The sequence below is a fragment of the Poromitra crassiceps genome, assembly GCF_964638095.1.
Source record: "Poromitra crassiceps genome assembly, chromosome: 3".
In the NCBI taxonomy this organism is placed as follows: domain Eukaryota; kingdom Metazoa; phylum Chordata; class Actinopteri; order Beryciformes; family Melamphaidae; genus Poromitra; species Poromitra crassiceps.
The window spans coordinates 4016033-4039473 of NC_139625.1; the positions used below are offsets into that span (position 1 = coordinate 4016033).

General features: G+C 41.3%; 1 protein-coding gene across 1 annotated transcript; it reads left to right on the plus strand.

Annotated features, from left to right (window-relative positions):
- Positions 1-1503: 1503 nt before the first annotated feature.
- Positions 1504-21241, plus strand: slc18b1 (solute carrier family 18 member B1; the record flags this gene model as incomplete). The annotated part of the gene is made up of 13 exons (XM_083632528.1): positions 1504-1602; positions 10905-11000; positions 11247-11320; positions 13863-14010; positions 14756-14912; positions 15097-15233; positions 16706-16807; positions 17103-17194; positions 17320-17415; positions 19024-19098; positions 19971-20064; positions 20956-21005; positions 21122-21241. 13 exons carry the CDS (start codon positions 1504-1506, stop codon positions 21180-21182), a joined length of 1281 nt encoding a protein of 426 aa, XP_083488654.1. The 3' UTR covers positions 21183-21241.
- Between the last annotated feature and the right edge of the window lie 2200 nt (positions 21242-23441).

Sequence of the window (23441 nt, forward strand, 5' to 3'; positions counted from 1 at the left end):
CGAGGAGGAGGAGCGCTTCAGCTCCGATACTCCGACCACACATCCATGCCTCCGACAGGTTTAACCTGTCGGAGGCATGGATGTGTGAGTCGGAGCCTCATCGGAGCTGAAGCGCTCCTCCTCGTCGAATCTCCACTCAGAAGTTTAAACAAAGTACAAGCTAGATCACAAAAAACAACAACTTTGAAAATCCAAAAATGGATCCGCACGTTATGGTTGATCCTCAGCAGCCAGGTTGGTGACCTTTATACTGTCTAATAAATAATGCTTCTTAGTCTGATAATATCTGTCATAAAACGTTACAACAAGTTTAATACAAGTACATTAAGTTCGCTACAGTTAATCGAGGAAACACTTGGGCTATATAATGGGTTCAGCCCATTTTCATGTAAAGTCGAGAATAGCCTCATTATTTGGTAGAGCCATACTATAGGTCTGTAGAGTCAGAGACTAAGTATTATGTCCTATCCACATACTACTTTCTGTTCAAGTACTTATAGTTTTTAAGATATATTCCACCCAAATACGGTACTACCTTCTCTCCAAATACTTATAGTTTTAAAGGTATATTCCATCCAAATACTACTTCATGTCCAAGTACTTAGGTATGTTTCAGCCAAATACTACTTATGTCTAAGTACTTGTAAGTACTTGGACAGAAAGTAGTATTTGGGTGGAATATACCTTTAAACTATAATACTTGGTCTCAGGCTCTACATTCGATAGTATGGCTCTAACAAGCAACAGGCTGGTTAGTTCAGATGGTAGGGTAGGGTCTCACCTGGAGGGAGTGTTTATTTGATAAGGATATCTTTCACTTTATATTAGGGTGCGAAAAGAGTAACTAATGGACAGGTAATGATTCAGTATTCATAAACTACTGAGTATGATGCACCACTTTACAATAGGGTACACAAAAAGATTAACTAATGATTAACTAATGATTAACTAATACATTCACGCACTGACATTTTGGAATCATTAAGTAATGATTAACTACTCTATTCACGAGCTGATATTTAGTAATCATTAGGTAATGATTAACTACTCTACTCAGGAAATTAGATACTTAAGCAATATAGCATGAGAGCCAGTGTGTTGTGAAGAATATATCCCCCTGATCAGCTGTTATCCCACGAGGCCGCAGGCCGAGTGGGACTATAACTGCTCATGGCAACCAATAACCCATGGCCATGGGTTATTGAACTCGGTTACTGGAATTATACAATGGCGGTGAACCAATCAGATTGCTTGATTTGAGAGAGCCGTTTTATAATAATCATTAACTAATGACTACCTACTCATTAACTATGATTAACTAGTGATTGACTAATGCCAAATTTTTCATTAGCTACTCATTAACTGGCTATTAGTTAATGGTTAGTTTACTAGTAACTACTATAGTATTTGTGTACGTTATTGTAAAGTGTTACCGATATGGTAAACTATTTCGTTTCAGATAACAGCACTCCAAATGAACCAGCAGAGCCTCCCCAGACTAGGATGTCCAGACAGCAGATCCTCACCTTGATATCAATGGCTTCTGTCAACTTCAGTTCAATGATCTGCTACTCAATATTAGGGCCATTCTTCCCCAATGAGGTAAGCTGTGTGGGTCAGTCAAACTGGCATGCGTTTGTTTACATTGCACTGGCACTGAATATGGCGTTTCCTATGTATAGGTCAAGGGGTAAATCATGACACTTCACTCTGTCCACCCATACTGATGCTGATGATAGGGTACAGACTACAAGGGCCCCTATATAGCCTAGTGTCTGGACAAAAAATAATAATTGTTTTGGTCCTCATTTATTTGTAAATAATTATTTCATGCTTTTATTTCACACTGCTCTTGTTTTGAAATGGTGTGCGGTTGCAGTCTACAAACTGGAAACTTTCTCAAAATCATGATTCAGCAACTGTTGGTTTTCCTGTGCAGTCTAAACCAAAATGGTCTTCCCTAGACAGGCAGGGATAGAAGAACACTTAGCACTGTCATTGTCTGATGATAATTGTTGGGTAAATTAATGTGTGGGGGTGCGTTTGAGTTGTGGGCGGGCAGATATAGATATGGCCCCCTATCGTTGCATCAGCGCTGTTTCTAGGCCGAGCGCCTGGCGCAGCGCAAATCAGTGGGCGTGGACCAGCGCACTTGATATCGTCGTGCTGGCGCTACACGCAGCCTAAAGCATTACAACCACGCCTTTTAAGCGTAAAATTATGCACCGTCATGCTCATTGGATAACTGCAATAAACGAATCGCACGCTTGCCTTTTTAGCTCCAATTCCACTGGTCCCGCAAAACCAGACGAAAGCCAAGCGCTCTGCCCCCCCCCCCCCCCCTCCCTTCATCCAGTCTTGTCTGTCTCCATTATAGGCTATTATTATTGTGCTTGCTGACAAGCAAGGCACAATCTTGAAATCCCACATACTTAATCATATTATTATATCTGCCAAAAAGTTTGGCGCGTAATAACTCCCTCAATTTTTGCGCCACATAGACATGCCAGACCTCAAAATGACTGGCTCATTGAGGACATGTATGCTATGACTTTGCTAAGGGTTTGTGAAAGCGGTTTGGCCGCAATTCGCCATTAAGCGCCATTTTTTTCCCCATTGACTTGCATGGGGTTTGGAAAAATCTTGCAAAATCTTGCAGTAAATTAGCTGTAATTCAGAAACCATAACCACTACAGCTACCAAACTTGGTAGGGAGGTGCACTGAGGGGTCTTTTACTATCCCCGAAAAAATTGCACCAATTGACCATATGGTGGCGCTATAACAGCCCTCCTTACCTTTTGCTCGATAACTTTTGAACCGTAGGGTTTATCATCAAAATTCTTTTTTCCCTGGATTCCTTGGGTCCTCCCGCATCTACTCAACTAGGCCACGCCCATTTCCGTCTGACTAGATTTTCGGCCATTTTGCATTTTGTCCAAAACAGTTTTTTTGCCATTTCTCCTTGAAATTTTGTCCAATCTTCACCAAACCAACGCACACATCATGTGGGGACTGTCCTGCACAACACTGATTTGGAAGTAAAAAAAAAAAACACACCATTGCGATATAATCCACTTCCAATCTTCTGTGGGTGGGGCCTATTTCACAAAAATCGTCCGATGCTAACCAAACTTGGTACAGGTGTGGAGGGATGTACTCTGAGCCTATATCAGAAGTATTTTGTCATTTAGCCTTTAGGGGGCGCTATAGCAGCATTCAGTGCCTGTCCCTTCTAAATGGTTTTATTTTGAAGGGCGGCAGGAAGTGCAGATTCATTCTCATTATGGCCAGCCTTCCTTCTTGTATGACACTTGACACTTTGGCTGAAAGCAAGGCACAAATTACAAAGTCCCCCATTATTATTGTGCTTGCTGACAAGCAAGGCACAATCTTGAAATCCCACATACTTAATCATATTATTATATCTGCCAAAAAGTTTGGCGCGTAATAACTCCCTCAATTTTTGCGCCACATAGACATGCCAGACCTCAAAATGACTGGCTCATTGAGGACATGTATGCTATGACTTTGCTAAGGGTTTGTGAAAGCGGTTTGGCCGCAATTCGCCATTAAGCGCCATTTTTTTCCCCATTGACTTGCATGGGGTTTGGAAAAATCTTGCAAAATCTTGCAGTAAATTAGCTGTAATTCAGAAACCATAACCACTACAGCTACCAAACTTGGTAGGGAGGTGCACTGAGGGGTCTTTTACTATCCCCGAAAAAATTGCACCAATTGACCATATGGTGGCGCTATAACAGCCCTCCTTACCTTTTGCTCGATAACTTTTGAACCGTAGGGTTTATCATCAAAATTCTTTTTTCCCTGGATTCCTTGGGTCCTCCCGCATCTACTCAACTAGGCCACGCCCATTTCCGTCTGACTAGATTTTCGGCCATTTTGCATTTTGTCCAAAACAGTTTTTTTGCCATTTATCCTTGAAATTTTGTCCAATCTTCACCAAACCAACGCACACATCATGTGGGGACTGTCCTGCACAACACTGATTTGGAAGTAAAAAAAAAAAACACACCATTGCGATATAATCCACTTCCAATCTTCTGTGGGTGGGGCCTATTTCACAAAAATCGTCCGATGCTAACCAAACTTGGTACAGGTGTGGAGGGATGTACTCTGAGCCTATATCAGAAGTATTTTGTCATTTAGCCTTTAGGGGGCGCTATAGCAGCATTCAGTGCCTGTCCCTTCTAAATGGTTTTATTTTGAAGGGCGGCAGGAAGTGCAGATTCATTCTCATTATGGCCAGCCTTCCTTCTTGTATGACACTTGACACTTTGGCTGAAAGCAAGGCACAAATTACAAAGTCCCCCATTATTATTGTGCTTGCTGACAAGCAAGGCACAATCTTGAAATCCCACATACTTAATCATATTATTATATCTGCCAAAAAGTTTGGCGCGTAATAACTCCCTCAATTTTTGCGCCACATAGACATGCCAGACCTCAAAATGACTGGCTAATTGAGGACATGTATGCTATGACTTTGCTAAGGGTTTGTGAAAGCGGTTTGGCCGCAATTCGCCATTAAGCGCCATTTTTTTCCCCATTGACTTGCATGGGGTTTGGAAAAATCTTGCAAAATCTTGCAGTAAATTAGCTGTAATTCAGAAACCATAACCACTACAGCTACCAAACTTGGTAGGGAGGTGCACTGAGGGGTCTTTTACTATCCCCGAAAAAATTGCACCAATTGACCATATGGTGGCGCTATAACAGCCCTCCTTACCTTTTGCTCGATAACTTTTGAACCGTAGGGTTTATCATCAAAATTCTTTTTTCCCTGGATTCCTTGGGTCCTCCCGCATCTACTCAACTAGGCCACGCCCATTTCCGTCTGACTAGATTTTCGGCCATTTTGCATTTTGTCCAAAACAGTTTTTTTGCCATTTCTCCTTGAAATTTTGTCCAATCTTCACCAAACCAACGCACACATCATGTGGGGACTGTCCTGCACAACACTGATTTGGAAGTTAAAAAAAAAAACACACCATTGCGATATAATCCACTTCCAATCTTCTGTGGGTGGGGCCTATTTCACAAAAATCGTCCGATGCTAACCAAACTTGGTACAGGTGTGGAGGGATGTACTCTGAGCCTATATCAGAAGTATTTTGTCATTTAGCCTTTAGGGGGCGCTATAGCAGCATTCAGTGCCTGTCCCTTCTAAATGGTTTTATTTTGAAGGGCGGCAGGAAGTGCAGATTCATTCTCATTATGGCCAGCCTTCCTTCTTGTATGACACTTGACACTTTGGCTGAAAGCAAGGCACAAATTACAAAGTCCCCCATTATTATTGTGCTTGCTGACAAGCAAGGCACAATCTTGAAATCCCACATACTTAATCATATTATTATATCTGCCAAAAAGTTTGGCGCGTAATAACTCCCTCAATTTTTGCGCCACATAGACATGCCAGACCTCAAAATGACTGGCTCATTGAGGACATGTATGCTATGACTTTGCTAAGGGTTTGTGAAAGCGGTTTGGCCGCAATTCGCCATTAAGCGCCATTTTTTTCCCCATTGACTTGCATGGGGTTTGGAAAAATCTTGCAAAATCTTGCAGTAAATTAGCTGTAATTCAGAAACCATAACCACTACAGCTACCAAACTTGGTAGGGAGGTGCACTGAGGGGTCTTTTACTATCCCCGAAAAAATTGCACCAATTGACCATATGGTGGCGCTATAACAGCCCTCCTTACCTTTTGCTCGATAACTTTTGAAGCGTAGGGTTTATCATCAAAATTATTTTTTCCCTGGATTCCTTGGGTCCTCCCGCATCTACTCAACTAGGCCACGCCCATTTCCGTCTGACTAGATTTTCGGCCATTTTGCATTTTGTCCAAAACAGTTTTTTTGCCATTTCTCCTTGAAATTTTGTCCAATCTTCACCAAACCAACGCACACATCATGTGGGGACTGTCCTGCACAACACTGATTTGGAAGTTAAAAAAAAAAACACACCATTGCGATATAATCCACTTCCAATCTTCTGTGGGTGGGGCCTATTTCACAAAAATCGTCCGATGCTAACCAAACTTGGTACAGGTGTGGAGGGATGTACTCTGAGCCTATATCAGAAGTATTTTGTCATTTAGCCTTTAGGGGGCGCTATAGCAGCATTCAGTGCCTGTCCCTTCTAAATGGTTTTATTTTGAAGGGCGGCAGGAAGTGCAGATTCATTCTCATTATGGCCAGCCTTCCTTCTTGTATGACACTTGACACTTTGGCTGAAAGCAAGGCACAAATTACAAAGTCCCCCATTATTATTGTGCTTGCTGACAAGCAAGGCACAATCTTGAAATCCCACATACTTAATCATATTATTATATCTGCCAAAAAGTTTGGCGCGTAATAACTCCCTCAATTTTTGCGCCACATAGACATGCCAGACCTCAAAATGACTGGCTCATTGAGGACATGTATGCTATGACTTTGCTAAGGGTTTGTGAAAGCGGTTTGGCCGCAATTCGCCATTAAGCGCCATTTTTTTCCCCATTGACTTGCATGGGGTTTGGAAAAATCTTGCAAAATCTTGCAGTAAATTAGCTGTAATTCAGAAACCATAACCACTACAGCTACCAAACTTGGTAGGGAGGTGCACTGAGGGGTCTTTTACTATCCCCGAAAAAATTGCACCAATTGACCATATGGTGGCGCTATAACAGCCCTCCTTACCTTTTGCTCGATAACTTTTGAACCGTAGGGTTTATCATCAAAATTCTTTTTTCCCTGGATTCCTTGGGTCCTCCCGCATCTACTCAACTAGGCCACGCCCATTTGCGTCTGACTAGATTTTCCGCCATTTTGCATTTTGTCCAAAACCGTTTTTTTGCCATTTCTCCTTGAAATTTTGTCCAATCTTCACCAAACCAACGCACACATCATGTGGGGACTGTCCTGCACAACACTGATTTGGAAGTTTTTGAAAAAAACGCACCGTTGCGATATAATCCACTTCCAACTTTCTGTGGGTGGGGCCTATTTCACAAAGATCGTCCGATGCTAACCAAACTTGGTACAGGTGTGGAGGGATGTACTCTGAGCCTATATCAGAAGTATTTTGTCATTTCGCCTTTAGGGGGCGCTATAGCAGCATTCAGTGCCTGTCCCTTCTAAATGGTTTTATTTTGAAGGGCGGCAGGAAGTGCAGATTCATTCTCATTATGGCCAGCCTTCCTTCTTGTATGACACGCACGCTATTATACAGACAACAGACACACCTATGCTTGTATCTCAGTGGGTATATCACTCATGGTCTCACTCTCATTTGCATACTGTATGTTTTCAGCAGCTCCAACTCTTCTCTGTTAAAAACCAAATGCTAAAAGTGTACTGGAAACAGGAATCCGGTGAGATTTGACCAGATTAATAGAGCTAAAGAGCAGCTCTGAGCAGCAGCGTTGCATGTTGGGTAGAGCAGTGTTGCATCTTGGGTAGAGACAATGATATACACTTGTCGCCAACCATGGGAGGCCTGTCTGTTCTGTTACCTGCTGTGTTAATGTAGCATGGTAACATGTCCAGAAAACAATGAATGAACAAAATGAACTGAACCCATGGGTAAGTGTCACCACTTTGTGGTTGTTCATTTTATACAGCCAGCTGGGTTTGAAAACATAATGGAAGAGATAGCCTAGTGTGAATAGCCTAGTGTGAATGGAGGCTGTTAGCCACAACAACTGTGCCTTATAGGCTAACCTCAGCCAGCCAAAACAAACACCTTGTCCCCCTGGCGTTAGGACACACTGTTCATCAATGTTTGGGACTAGTTGCAACAAGCTAATTGAGCTAATGCTAGCGTTAGGCCAGCGTTTCTCAACTGGTGGGTAGCGTCGCGGGGCCGTTTTGATTGGGTCGCGGACTTTTACAGTACAGTACTTTTTTTTTTTTTTTTTTTTTTTTTTTATTCAGATTATTGAAACTGGATTAGCCTGACCAGTTTCACTTGTTTAACAAGCTGAAGCATATGCTCTGCCTGTAATTCAAGAGAAGTCTGCCTTTTCATTTCATATTTAATTTTAGTTCAATTCAGATGATTGAAACTGGATTTGCATGGCCCCAGTTTAATTAAAAGTTATGACCAGTTTAACTAAAAAGCATATAGCCTGCCTGTGATTCAAGAAAAGTCTGCCTTTTATTTCATATTTCATACAGTTCAAATAAGACTTTCTGACCATGACCAGTTTGACTTGTTTAAATTTAAAAACATATAGGCCTGTAATTCAAGTCTGCCTTATTTCAATTGGTTTTTAGCCGTAGTTGCACTTCTGTTGCACTTTTTTGTTCATTTGACAGTGCATGAAGGCATTGTGTATTAAATAAATGCGCTATTTTTTGTGCAATAAATTTGAGTGGTTTAAAAAAAAATCTGAAATTTGGGTCGCGACTTCATGACAAGGAAAATAGTGGGTCCTGAGGCTACACCAGTTGAGAACCACTGCGTTAGGCGTTAGTTAGCATGCTACCCAAGCAGCTTCTCTGGCTGACTGGACACATGACAACCGATCAGCAACTCTGTAACAAAACTAAAAGGGTAACATTACTTTGGTGACCAGGGACTATTATCAGTACATTTGACTTCTTACACTAACATAATGGAACATAGCCTACATTAGTTACTGGCTGATTAGATGCAGCCATTGATAGCTTTTCACTTGTGTGTTTGCAGCTCTGGTAAGCCTGCTAGTTTTGTAAACAGTTGTTGTCGCAACCATAAACATGAATGACACTACAAGGAATACTACTTCTCTGGAGGTTATCATGTCCTATTTTCCTTGAGACAGTTGGAGACATTTACAATACATGGTAATTATTGATGCTGTAGTTTGCAGGTAATGTAGTTTTAGATTGCAGAGATTGGGCTAGCCTTTTGTGTCTCTCTAGTAGGCTACAACCAGTCTGACTTCCCCACCTACCAAGTACTTCTACTCCAAAGTCCTTTTACTCACATAGGCACCCCCTAGGTCCATGGGCAGGGACTTTGGAAGCCAGGCGGTGCATGGCGAGGACAGCAAGCACAATTACATTTTCGTTAGGAAATGTAGACCATCTAGTTCCATATTATTATGCTTCTCAAACCAATCTAACTGCAGTTTAAATACTGCAAGCATGTAAATACGCTACACTATAGCAAGATCAAAGTGAAAATAATGTTCTAAATGCATCAGCTAGAAAAATATAGCCTATTAGATTGGTGAAAGTTTGTCCAGAAAGATATAATTTTCTCTCGCCTGCTGCAGGAAGGATGATGCACATAAATATAGCCTACATTATGTAAAGTCATTGCATAAATGTGTTTTTATTGTAAAACTAAATGTGGAATAGGGCCAAGTTATTGGAGCGGACATCACAGTATAGCAGATGACAGTAGAAGCTTCCGAAGCGCGTTCCGCTGTCACTTATCTAAATCACGTTAAATCGACAAGGGATATTTATAGCCCCAGTAGGGCATATATGTTTCACATAGGGTGGTGTTTTCATTTCGATGTTTTATTTGGTCCAATATTGAAATGTCCTACAATTGGAGGTTGTCTTACCATTACACATTATTTAGATCCTCCCTTAATATAGGTTTTCGGCTCATTTGGTTGCTATTTAGTAGCGAAATGGAGAAACACAATGCATGTTGGGACATTCACATTGCAGTGAACTTACAGCTTATTTTTTCTATGGGACTCTGAGCGAGGGAGTCAGAGACAGTCGGTATTGTGCCTGGCAGACTGAGGAGAGAGGGAGAGAGTGACACAGAGAAGGGTGACAGAGGAGAGAGCCAGAGGGGAGGGAGAGAGCCAGAGGGGAGCGCTCCGCGCAACTGGCGCACTCTGAATAGGCCTGGTTTTCAAAAGCGCAAAGCGCTAAATGTACGCCAGGTCGGAAGATAGCAGTACACCGGTATTTAGCGCCGACACGCCCACTCTGGCCCATTCTGGGACTGCGCCACGCCCATTCAGCCTAAAGCGCATTTGGCAGCGTAAAGCCATATTGATATCGTCCCAAAACAGTTGCAAGGCACGTTTTTTTGCGTTTAAGGCCCGTTTTAGCGCCGAAGGCTTGTGGGAGAATAGGGCCCATAGTTTTTCAAAGATTATGAGGATGCGAGCCCCCTCGTGTACATAGGAGGGCCCATAATTCCTAGCTACAGCCCTGTGTGCACTGCAGTCATGTTTCAATCAATCAGATCAATCAATCAGATTTATTTATAGAGCACATTTAAACAATGACGCGTGTCAACCAAAGCTGCTGGGTTTTCTTTTCTTTTCTTTTTTTTCCTTCTGATTTCTCACCCATTTTCTCCCAGTTGTACTTTGGCCTGTACTGTAATAACTTATTACATAGGGTTAGGTAGGTTTAATGATTTTTTTTTGTCCCCTCTCTAAATTTGTTTTCCATTCATTTTATGATATGTTTAGGGCTTTTGTTTACACTAATTATTGATCTATCTGTGCTGGCCTGCAGAAATCCTTGCACATTGTTGGCAATGAGCAAAACAATGTTGAAAATGAGTTTTCCAGGTATTTTGAGATCTTGAGTGATTTGCTTACTTTCATCTCTGTAGCAGCACATCATTATTTTCCTAAAACAAAAGGGAAATAATTTATTTGGATGGTTGTGGTGGAATGCCCCTGTAGAAAATATGTGGAATGTTTAAAGCCATGTTTTACTTTTAGACACATAACAGATTAAAATACTCATAACCTTTGATCTGAGAGAGCTATCGCAGTCATTCAAAAAGTTATATTATAGGGGATATTTTCTAATTTATGGAAATGTAAAAAAAATAAAAATAAAAATAAAATGTCATATTCCCACCATGTGAAGGGTTTTTGCAGACCACCGGACATATACCGAAAAAATATATTCAATTATTATTCCGACACAGGCATTAAAGAAAGGAGCCAGCCAGACGGTCGTTGGTCTCATATTTGGTTGCTACGCTGTTTGCAACTTGATTGGTGCACTGATCATGGGAAAGTATGTAAGTAATATATCAAATTTATTATTATTAATATTATTATTATTATTATTATCAACATTTATTTAATTATAAAAATATGAATTAATTATAATTATATATCAACTTTATTTATTTATTTTATTACAAATTTACTTTATTTTATTTGTGTTCAAAATTTACTTGTGAATGAGTCCATCTCATGAGCGGTGTGTGTTGATGCACAGCTAACCTGACCGTCCTCTTCACTCTGTATGTCTTTTGCATCAGATTGTCCAGATTGGTGCAAAGTTCATGCTTGTTGCAGGACTCTTTGTCTCCTCAGGCTGCACCATTCTTTTTGGGTAAGTCTGGGTCACACTCCTCCTATGTGATGTGAGAACAGTGATGGTCATATGATATATAATACGGTGGTTGTTAACATATTTGAGAGAGAGAGAGAGGTAATTTTGTGTGTACATCCTTGAATACCTGCTGTGACAATTTTGTGACAACTATTAATGCATTAATTTACAGATACACTAAAACATGGAGGAGCAGCCCTAAAGGAAGCTCTCTTCCATGGTTTGGTCAAGATATCTGAAAAGTCGTGACTTTGCCCTTAAAAAGTCTCCAGCATCTAGTGACCTCCCTGTCAATACATTTGTATGTGTGGCTTTACTCTTGTGGTTTTATATTTGATTATGTTTCTTTTCGGGTATGTCCTTTGGGGTGTGTTTTATTTATTTATTTATTTGGGGTGGACAGGTGTTGAAAATTAGCTTTCCGCTGTAAACACTTAACACTGTGTATCTGGTTGTTGTGCATACATGTATGTTACATCTCCAATGCTCTGTGATGTCCATATGAAATAAACTTAACCTAATCTAACCTAGATCACTAGTACCCCCCCCCCCCCTCCACTTTGTTACCATATAAATAATAACTCACATGGTAGGAGCTGTCGTGGAAGAACCTGATACCACCAGGTTCACAGACTTGGGAGATTGTAGCAGTCACAAAGTTAACATTGTGATAGTTGCCGATTTTAGGCCTTGAAATGTCGACAGAATGTCAACATTTTGTCTGTCCCTTGGAACAGCGTCTGCTCGTCCAACTATGTATTTGAGCAGGATAGAGAAAATGGCAACAGTTGGTCAACGTAAGACCTCAACTCCTAAAGTCCCACTCCTTCCATACACTGTACCATAAACCATGTCCAGGTTATATAGCAGGTTCTGTGAGATAAGAATGAAAAATAGTCTTCATTCAATTTAGTAAATCAGGGGTGGGGCATGGTGGCTCAGTGGTAGAGCTGTCGCCTCACAGCTAGAAGGTCCTGGGTTCGATTCCCACCTGGGACGCTGTGAGCGCTGAAGGAGTGTGTGCCCGTCCGCATGTCCTCGAGTGCCCACCGCCCGGGTGGGGTCGTCAAAAAGGGCCTTTCTGTGTGGAGTTTGCATGTTCTCCCCATGCCCCAGGGAGTTTCCTTCATATAGGAACCCCACACCAAAACATGCAATATCCTGGTCGCTGAAGTGGTGCCTCCTCTGGTTGTTCGGGGCGCCTGTTCGGAGGGAGGGGAACTCGTTGGAATAGCGTGATCCTCCCACGTGCTATGTCCTACCGGTGAAGCTTCCCCTGTCAGGTGAAAAGAAGCGGCTGGCTAACTGCCCATGTCTCGGAGGAAGCATGGAGCCAGTTTCGGCTCTGCCCAGATCGGCAGAGGGTGGAGCAGCAACCAGGACAAATAAATTAAAAATTAGCACTAACGGGGGATAAAAACTAGTCTGATATGGATGATCTTGGTGTCGATTTAATCGTACATTTTCTATGATGAGGAATTCAAATGGGGACCTTTAGCAGCATTGCTCAGAAGCTTCCTTCTATCTCACAATTCAGGACTGAAAATAAGTGATTGTAATAAAATAACTGTCCAAACCGAAGCTTTTCTTTTCTTCCTAATTCAATGATGGCTCCATATCCAATTCTTTTTGGAATGCCTCTGGCTACAAGTGAACCAAATGATAATGCTTTTATCACAAAATGCACTATTGCTGCTGTTGGAATGTTTGGCTAAGCCGCACCACTAAATAGACCGTTCTCACGGGGGCCATTTTGTGTCGAGAAGGCAGGGTAAACACAGGTGAAAGCAAAACACTAATGAGGGTTTTCAAACTCCCATGATTGGAATTTGGAAACCCTCATGAGTGTTTTGCTCGCACCTGTGTTTATTCTGCCTTTTCGACACAAAATGGCCCCCGTGAAAAGGGTCTATCGTTTGCATGACGTGTTCTATGGGCCACGGACATAGTATTTAGTATTACCCCCCCCCCCCCCCCACTCCACCCCCAACCCCAAAACATGGTCCATCAATAATTGGTGAGAAAATAGCGGGTGGAGGTACCCACCCAGCTTCACACCCAGCTTTTTAACTCCTGTATTACCCTCATCACACGCCACTCCTGGATAACGAAGGACTTCTAAGTTCATCTGGTGCAAAAAAAACATGATTCTTACTGTAAATATAGTGTAGTCAACTGTCCAAAGATCACACACTGCGGTTCTCAAATTATTTCACATGAAGGACCCCTAACCTGACAAAAGATTAGACCACGGACCCCCATTTGATAGGATTTGGTCCCACGGTCCCCCCTATGATAATAAGATTGATGCTTTTAGATGTTTTATTACAGAAAGTGTATACAACCCATGACCAAAAATAGTCATTGTGTTACTTATGAATGGAATTAGAGCGAAAATACATTACGCCCCTTTTAGCTGGGGACCCCCTGGAACCCCCTCAAGGACTCCCTGGTGGTCCCCGGACCCCCCATTTGAGAACCACTAACATAGATATTTAAACCTGTAGTAATAGCCCCATTTCTCTCTCCTGCTGTTTTCCAGGTTGCTGGATCGGGCTCCTTCAGGAACCACTTTTATCACTCTGTGTTTTGTAGTCAGGGGCATCGACGCTGTGGGCTTTGCTGCCGCCATGACCTCCTCCTTTGCAGTGTCAGCAAAAGTATTCCCAAACAATATAGCGACTGTGTTGGTGAGTGGACTCAGCCCGTGTCTGCCTGGTATGTTGTCCAGCCATTAGTCGTGAGCAGACAAAAAAAGCATTCTAGTGTGAGTTGTTTTGCAACAACTGGCCTATTTCCCCTCAGCGCTGAAGGAAATATGTAGCTACAGACACATGTAATGATGCTGTTTGTTTATATAGTGTTGGCAGAAATACTCAGATTCTGCAAATTAGATGATTTGCCCATTGGCCTGTGTACATATATATGGAAATATATATACTATATATATATATATATATATATATATATATATATACTGTATATATGTATGGTCGCTCACCTTCCTGCCAATCTGGGGCGAGCCGTAGACTAGCACCATGCTTCCTCCGACACATGCGCAGTTGCCAGCCGCTTCTTTTCCCCTGACAGCGGGGAGCTTCACCGGCAGGACATAGCACGTGGGAGGGTCACGCTATTCCCACCAGTTCCCTTCCCGCCCCGAACAGGCCCGACCAGAGGAGGCGCTAGTGCAGCGACCAGGACACATACCCTTAATTCGGCTTCCCACCCGCAGACACAGCCAATCGTGCCTGTATGGACGCCCGACCAAGCCGGAGGTAACACGGGGGCGCGAACCTGCGACCCTCGTGTTGGTGCGCAGGGAATCTACCGCTACACTACCCAGACGCCCGGAAATATATATTTTAATGCCCATAGGCTTGTGCACATGTATATGTAAATACATATTTTAATGTATTGTATTTCTGTCCTCAGGGTAGTTTGGAGATTTTTACAGGACTGGGTCTTATTCTGGGGCCACCAATTGGAGGATGGTTCTACCAGTCATTTGGATACGAAGTTCCTTTTATGCTCCTTGGATGTATCCTATTGGCAATGGTTCCTTTCAACATGTACATCTTACCAGACTTTAGTAAGAGTTTGATACATCTTACCAGACTTTGGTAAGAGTTTGATACATCTTACCAGACTTTGGTAAGAGTTTGGATATTTCAGCAAGAGATTTGTTCATTTTCGGTCATTTCTAGTATTTCCCCCTTTCTGTGATTTTAACCAAGCTATTAGTGAAACTGCATTTTGTGCTTCTCTTTGTCCAGGTGCGGAACCTTCCAAGAATTCCTTCTTCCGACTGTTGACTCGTGTGAAAATCATCCTGATCAGCTTTGTGATCTTCACTCTTAGTGCAGGACTGGGCTTCCTGGATGCCACATTGTCCATATTTGCTATTGAGAAGGTAATCCCCTCTAGTGATGCACCGATATGAAAGTTTTGGCCGATACCGATAACCGATATTGGCTGGGTTTCCCAAAAGCTTCTTAGCGCTAAGAAGCTTCTTTAACCCTTCTTAAGGCCCCCTTAAGAAGCAAACGCGTTTCCCAATTGCTTCTTAGCCTAAGATGATCTTTCGTTACGAAGGCATGTGTTTCCCAAAAGCTTCTTAGCGCTAAGAAGCTTCTTTGACCATTCTTAAGGCTCCCGTAAGAAGCCAACGAAGCCAACGCGTTTCCCGATTGCTTCTTATCCTAAAATTATCTTCCGTTAAGAAGGCTGCGTTTCCCAAAAGCTTCTTAGCGCTAAGATGATCTTTCGTTAAGAAGGTTTTTTAAGAAGGGTCTGGGGCATTCTTAACACCTTCTTAATGACGAAACACTGGCAGATCCAGCCGCGTCAGGCAAAAGGAGATACTTGTGTCCACTGTTCCTCTTGTGTTTTTCCCTTTTTCCTTTCTTTCATGCACCCTTTAGTGTTTAAAATTGGGGAACACTTGGAAATCTCCCCTGTATGTATGGTTACTTGTGTTTTAAATGTTTTACCGCAGGCTATATTCCTCTAATCAGAATGGATTCCTTTTATAATAAGAATGTTGTGGATTTATATAGCACCTTTCACAGAACCCAAGGTCGCTTAAATTCTGTAGTGTTTCTCGCAATTTTGTTGTATGCTGTGTATATAAAACAATTTGAACTGCAGTCCATGTCTGAAATAAATAATGTTTAATAGAAGAAGTTCTTGTTTAACATGACCACGATTAGGTTATTCTACAACAGTTTTTCTCAACCACTGGTCCGTGGCCCACTGGTGGGCTCAGAGTGCCATCTAGTGGGCCGCAGAGGACCTCTCACATCGAGATGGTGGACAGCTCCAGTTAAGATGCTTCTTAAGAGCCTTCTTTAGCGATGTGTTAAGAAGGCTGTTAAGAAGGCGTTTGGGAAACACTTCTTTGGAGCCTTCTCAACTCCGAAGCTTCTTAACTCTTTAAGAAGCTTCTTAACTCTTAAGAAGCTTCTTTGTTGGGAAACCCAGCCATTAACGTTGCTATTATGGCCGATAACCGATATTTACCGATGTGGATATGATCTGTATAAAAACACATTTCTATGATAATCAAATTGTGTACCGGTACACACTGAAAAACACATGTAAACACTGTGAATGTGGAAAAAGTAATGCGTTTCTTTATTTATCAAAACATTTGGAAAAGCCCATAAATCATAGATTTAACACATTGTTTCCTCTCAATGTGAAAACGTTGGCTGATACCGATAAGCGATATTAACATTGCAACATCGGACGATACCGATATGATTGCCGATATATCGTGCATCCTTAAGCCTCTCCCATTGTTCTTTTTAATCCATCGTAAAATGACAGAACAAGTCTTTAATAAGCACGTACAGTATTTGAATGCTTCTCTGTTGTTCCTAGTTTGGCCTGTCCCCCGGATATGTAGGCCTCATCATGCTTGGGTTGTCACTACCTTACTGCCTGGCATCTCCGCTTCTCGGCTTTATCACTGATAAATTCCCTGTGAGTATGAACAACCAAAACGTATGGATAAGTCTCGCAAGTTTTCACAGTTTTTATTTATTTATTTGTTTGTTTGTTTATTTATTTATTTATTTATTTATTTATTTATTTATCTATTTATTTATTATTTATTATTTATTATTTATTTTATTTATTTATTTATTATTTGTGTATTTATTTATTTATTTATTTATTTATTATTTATTTATTATTTATTATTTATTTATTTATTTATTCATTTATTTTTCTAGCTAAACAACATACACAGCAACGCGTGTGTGTTTGTGTTCATCAGGCCACCAGGAGTTGGTTCATGGTACTTGGAGGCATGACCACAGCGCTCTGCTTCTGTTTTATTGGTCCCATTCCCATTCTTCAAATCCCAAGGTGAGGATGGGGATTATTAGCTTGCGTTGAGTTTTAACATTCACAAAATTGATGCCTCGGTTAATGATGTTAACGTGTATTTATTCTCCTATTAAGACCTGTATCTGTTTTTTCCATATTTGCAGTCAGCTGTGGTTGCTGGTCTTAATGCTCGGCCTAATTGGGTTTTCTCTGGGCATGACTGCAATTCCCACATTCCCGGAGATCCTCACATGTGCATAGTGAGTGACAATACATGTTGTATTCCTACATACGTGACCTGTGCTTTGGACAGTGTAATGGGCGAGTTACTCGGGAAAGGGGGGGGGGGGGGGGGGGGGGGGGGGGGGGTCACGGTGGCGCAGTGGTAGCGCCGTCGCCTCACAGCAAGACGGCCCTGAGTTCGATTCCCCCCTGGGACGCCGTGGGCACTGAGGTTGTGTCCCCATCCCCATGTCCTCCCTCAGTGCCCACCGCCCAGGTGGGCTCGTCAAAAGGGCCCCTCTGTGTGGAGTTTGCATCTTCTCCCTGTGCTCCCACAAAAAAAAAAAGTTACTCAGGGAGTGTAATAATTTCCGTATTACTTATTACTCCTTTAAAAATGTATACTGTGTGTGTGTGTGTGTGGGGGGGGGGGGGGGGGGGGGGGGGTATCACATTACATTTGTCTGTAACGAGTAGTGTAAGAGGCATTAGTCGCTAAAGCCAGTAATCACATTACAGTTACTATTCAAACACATGACATTACATTCTTCAAAGATCAGCAGGATCAGGATGGAATCTGCAGGATTATGAGGGGAGAAAAACACACCAAACGTGCAGTGATTTTTCATGCACTCAATTAAACAACACAACAACTAGATTGTGTGACTTGTGTGTATGTCCTCATTAGCAGTGTTCGGGGTAACTCATTACAAAAGTAACATATTACATGTAATATATTACTTTTAGCAGTAACTCAGTAATATAACTTATTACTTATAGGATTTCAGTAATATTATACCAGTTACTTTGTCAAGTAACTCAAGTTACAAATTGAGTCACATTTTTTTTTAAATCAAAGCACATATTTAAAAAAAATACAATCATTTCCTAATCAAAATTGTGTGTTTTTATGCAAATAACCACTATAGATGACAATAACAAAGAAAATTTATATAAATAAATAAAAAAATAATAATACCAGTAATAAACATTTAGAATATTGGATTGTTTACACTGACTTCAAGGCGGTTTAAATTATTTTTCGGGATGGTTCCGGGGCGAGGATGTCATTCTGCTGCTGCTGTTGTTTTGGTAAAAGTAATGCAAAAGTAGTGTAAAAGTAACAAGTTACTCTACACAGACAGTAATATTGTAAAGTAACTTATTACTTTCAAATGAAAGTAACTAGTAATATGTAGTATATTACATTTTGAAAGTAACTTGCCCAACACTGCTCATTAGGATAGGGATGTGTGCTGATATGGGCTAAGGTTTCAATGTTATATTGTTAACTGGCAATTAGGTTGACAATGCATCTCAGGCGATGTTGCGGAGTAACGCAAAAGTAATGTAACGAGTAGTGTAACGAATTACTGTCTCCAGGGAGTAATTAAGTAAAGTAAGGCATTACTTTTTTTAAAGTAACGTGTAATGTATAATATATTACGTTTTTGAGTAACGACCCCCAACACTGATCCAAAGTAGTTTGTTTACGTTACGCGTTACGTTACTATATTACTATATATAATAAAATGACAGTAAGTTACTGTAAGTAAGTTACTAGTTACTGCCCGACATTGGGTTTGGAGATCATGCAAGATGGCCCATATACATAATAATCCTTTTGTCATATTGTCACTTTGCAGTGAACAAGGATTCGATGAGGGACTGAGCACTCTTGGGATGGTGTCTGGGTTGTTCCAGGCAGTTTGGTCTATGGGGTAAGTCCTGATGAGGACGTTTACTGACACAAATTCACATGCAAATTCTCTGAGAAACAGGGCAGGAAACAAAGCTATGTGTGCAGCAGCCACAGGAGGTGCTGTTGCTTTCCAACATGAGCCTCCACTTTAGTAGCCACATCTGGCGTTGGATTAGGAGGACCTCAGGGATTGAAGTTCTCAATCACTATGATGGATTTCAGTCAGTTGGAGTGGAGATATGACATGTGAAAAGTACAAAAATGAAAGCCCCTATGGGAATTATTTTTATTTCAATTTGTGAAATATTCATTTGTTCATTTGTTCATTTTATTTCATTTGTATTGAGCTTGAATGAAATTTTATTTTTGAAAAATTCAGTTTGACTTTATAAAAACAACAACATACTGTATATAATTGTGATTTATTGTAGCCACTAATTTGCATATGTCTATGTTGGAACCTATAACATACTGAGTCCGCTTGGAACACAATTCATGCATCATTACTGGGTATTTGGGAACTTTTAGAGTGAAATGAGTGTCCACACTATCCTATCTTTTTTTACATGAAAACCTATGGGAAGCCACCGCACGGCGGGAAAAAGCAGGCACTTTAAAAAGCCCCAAATAGCTAAAATAGGCATAGAAAATCTTTCAGTCAGAAGATTTTTTTTCTTTAATCCCTGGGACCTCTGAATGATGAATGATAGTAGTCACCTGTCAAAGTGGATGACAGAGTAGATACATAGCAGCCATAACCAAAGTCTGCCAGCATTTGGCTGCTTGCCTAGTGTTTATTTCCTGCCTTATTTCAAAGTAAATGCCGGAGTTGCTTTGATTTTTAATGTTGCAATTTGGATTATTTTGAAAGCGGAAATGCATTTCTTTCAGGATGTTTTATGGTCCCACGGTGGGTGGCCTTATCACACAGCATCTGAACTTCGAGTGGGCAGCTTCAGTCCAAGGAGGTTTGGGCTGTTTTGCTGTAAGTATCAGTTGCATCGTACATGTGCATTATGGGCAATGTAGTTTCCTCTTGTGAAGAGCCATGTGGACATCAATCCACAGGACTAGCATTTTAGCGCTTCAGCATCTTCCTGTTATAGGAAATCTCACAGTCTGTGATCACGAATTTCTGGCCAATGGGCGTCCGGGTAGTGTTCGCGCCCCCGTGTTACCTCCGGCTTGGTCGGGCGTCTGCGGCTGTGGTCGGCTGTGTCTGTGGGTGGGAAGCCGGATTGGCGGTATGTGTCCTGGTCGCTGCACTAGCGCCTCCTCTGGTCGGTCGGGGCGGAAGGGAACTGGTGGGAATAGCACGATCCTCCCACGTGCTAGGTCCTGCCGGTGAAGCTCCCCGCTGTCAGGTGAAAAGAAACGGCTGGCAGCTGCGCATGTGTCGGAGGAAGCATGGTGCTAGTCTACGGCTCTCCCCAGATCGGCAGAGGGTGGAGCAGCGATCGGGGCAGCAGGGGGGGAAATTGGAGTACAATTGCGGAGAAAATGGGGGCGAAATCAGAAAAAGAATATGGCCAATTACATCCTCACACTAAGAGGTCACAAGGCAGATTTTCAGGCCTGAATAATCTTGTCATTGAAATAGATAATAAATAAATAGCATTTAGACTATGAAACGTGCTGCATTGTTTTCATGGCACCTGGCGTAACGAAATAACGAAATGCAATTCCAGGCCTGGTAATAATTTCAGGTGCTAAACCGTTTGATGAAGATCGGTAGAGAAACAAGTTGTGATTCATATTTCTCAGCAGTCACACACGTGCAACTCTGGGATATGTAGTCATTCATCGAAACAGGAACTGGTACAGAAGTGAGTTACCCACTGATGAAACCACAACTCATGCCTCATCCTCTCCACAGGCCTTTCTTCTTGGTGTATATTATCTCTGTCAAAGACCCCAGCAACAAAGGTACTTCCCATCAAATTAAGATACATTTGTTTCATATGTTGACCCCCCCCCCTTCCTTATTTATTGTTTAACTCCAAGAACATGCTGGACATAACATGAACTCTTCCTTTTTGTAGTGTTGTTCAAGAGAATGGCGTTAGACATTCAGATGAGCGGACTCCTCTTCTGGACGAATAAAACCATCATCTGAAAAGCAGCATGTGGACGGACGTCATACCAACTCCAAGCTGGTTTGAATGTTTCAGAGGTTGCTGTGGTCATCAGCCAGCCCAGCTTCAACTTGAATTCAACTTTGCACATTTTTAAATGTGCAAAATGGCAAACTTAACTTTTATAATGAATTACTGTTAACTCTTTTTTTAAATCTTTTAAAATATAGGTTATACTTTCTTGTGTTACAGGGATTGTAATGATTTTAACTTGGATCAGGCATACATTTTATTGTTTGTTCATGGACTGTCATAGAGAGCCAAAGTGAACGTCACTTCCTGCTTCAGCGCTGTACCAGAAATGTTCACCCGCCATTTATTTTCCCATAGACATTTGGTAAAATGCTTATAAAAATAGTTTTACTTGTTCAAACCAAACGGTTCAGATATATTTCGAAACAGGAGAGACCGCATAACATTTCACTCAGACCAAAAACACAAGACCTAACCCTAACCCTTCTTGCAGATTTAAAGAAAATATTTTTTCGATGTTGTTTTTTAAAGTTTTGGTCCGCGTGAAATGTTCTGTGGTCTCTCCCGATTCTAAATATAGCTGAACCGTTTGGTTTGACCAAGTAAAAATATTTTTTATAAGCATTTTACAAAATGCCTATGGGAAAAGAAATGGCAGATGAAAATCTCTGGTACAGTGCTGAAGCAGGAAGTGATGTGTCACTTTGGCTCTCTATTGAATAATAAGCCGAATGTATGTTTTGATTATTATGCTTTAAGAATCACAATAACTAGAAGGAAACAGTGCAGCTGTATTTTTGCTTTGACTTGATACATGAGGCAATTTGAGGCGTGAAATGATGTTGATTTTTGCAATAACTTTCAAGTAGCACTTTTCAATGAATGAGTACAGTGAAAATCACAGGGCATTCACATTCCTGCAGCACCGACGTTTCAATTCAGGGTTTAAGTTTTCCACATCCCATGACTTGGATTATGTCTAAGGGACACGCAAGCTGCCAAACAGCTTCATGTAACGGGAATAAAAATTACCATCCGTCATGACAGAGAGAAGACAGCATATTACACAAATTATAGAATAAATTGAACGTAATCTATAGCCTAATTATTTCCACATCTTGCCACCTTATGGTATGACCAGAGACAGGTATATAGAAGAGTCGCGACATCTCCATTCACTCCAATGGACCAGTTTTTTACTCTCAAGAGTTCCAGGAATTAAGGTCCTGGATTAAGCAGCACTGTCGTTGCAACAAAATGGACAGTTTGTATTGTACTTTGATTTATTTTATTTTTTAATCAAATTGTACATTATCAGCTTTATTTTAGCTTTCAAAAGTAGCGCGAGACCCCTTCCTGGCTGTTCATTGGCTAATGAGTCATGCATTTTGGTCCTCCGCTGACGCCACTCTCTCTAAATTGCTCTGGGTATGGCTATTCATTCATCAATAGCTGTACTTAATACTACATGTATTAGCTACTTTGTGCCTTTTCTTCATATTGACCTACTTTAAGACTCTGCTCTGTGAATATTTAAGTTTTACACTGATTTGAATAAAAATAGTAAATAACTGAAGAACAAGTTGTGTGTTTGTTTACTTCATCCATGCCATCTTTATGCACACCATGCAAACAGCATGACTGTATGTATTGCATAGAATGCACAAAGGAAATTATAGTAATTTTAGTATAAAATACTTGTTTTGTTAAGTGTTAAGCCATTGCCATTTAAAGTACTGATGTTGTGGTGGGAGGTTGGCGGTTTTTAACCTTGCGAGGCACAGTATGGTCAATATTATGAATTGAAGTTTTGGGAGGAAATTGTTTATTTTCTTCTTTTTTTTCTCTAATATAAATAATTTGTAGTGTGAACTACTAGAAATCAGAAGGTGGCGGTAATGCACTAAAATGGTTGCCAACCGCCATAAAACTCAATCGAAGAAGAACGTTGCCGGGAGGCAGCTGGATTCGTGCGAGATCACGATCACACGACGAATCCATCTTGCCACGCTCCAATCTATTGGTTTGAATCTGAACCACCAGTGGTTCAACCAGTGTCCTATGAAGCAGCTATGGGCGGGCTTTAGGTGTGACGCCAGCGAGAGCGAGCCAGTCACACACAGCCAATCACCTGCCAGGTATTTTTTTCAAAGTGTCTGCCCTTTGAAACTGTTTCCAGAGTGACTCGTTCCCACATGGCTATGTGAAAACAAAACATCTGGCAGCGTCAGCTTAAAGGTTTTTTTCCTTAGAA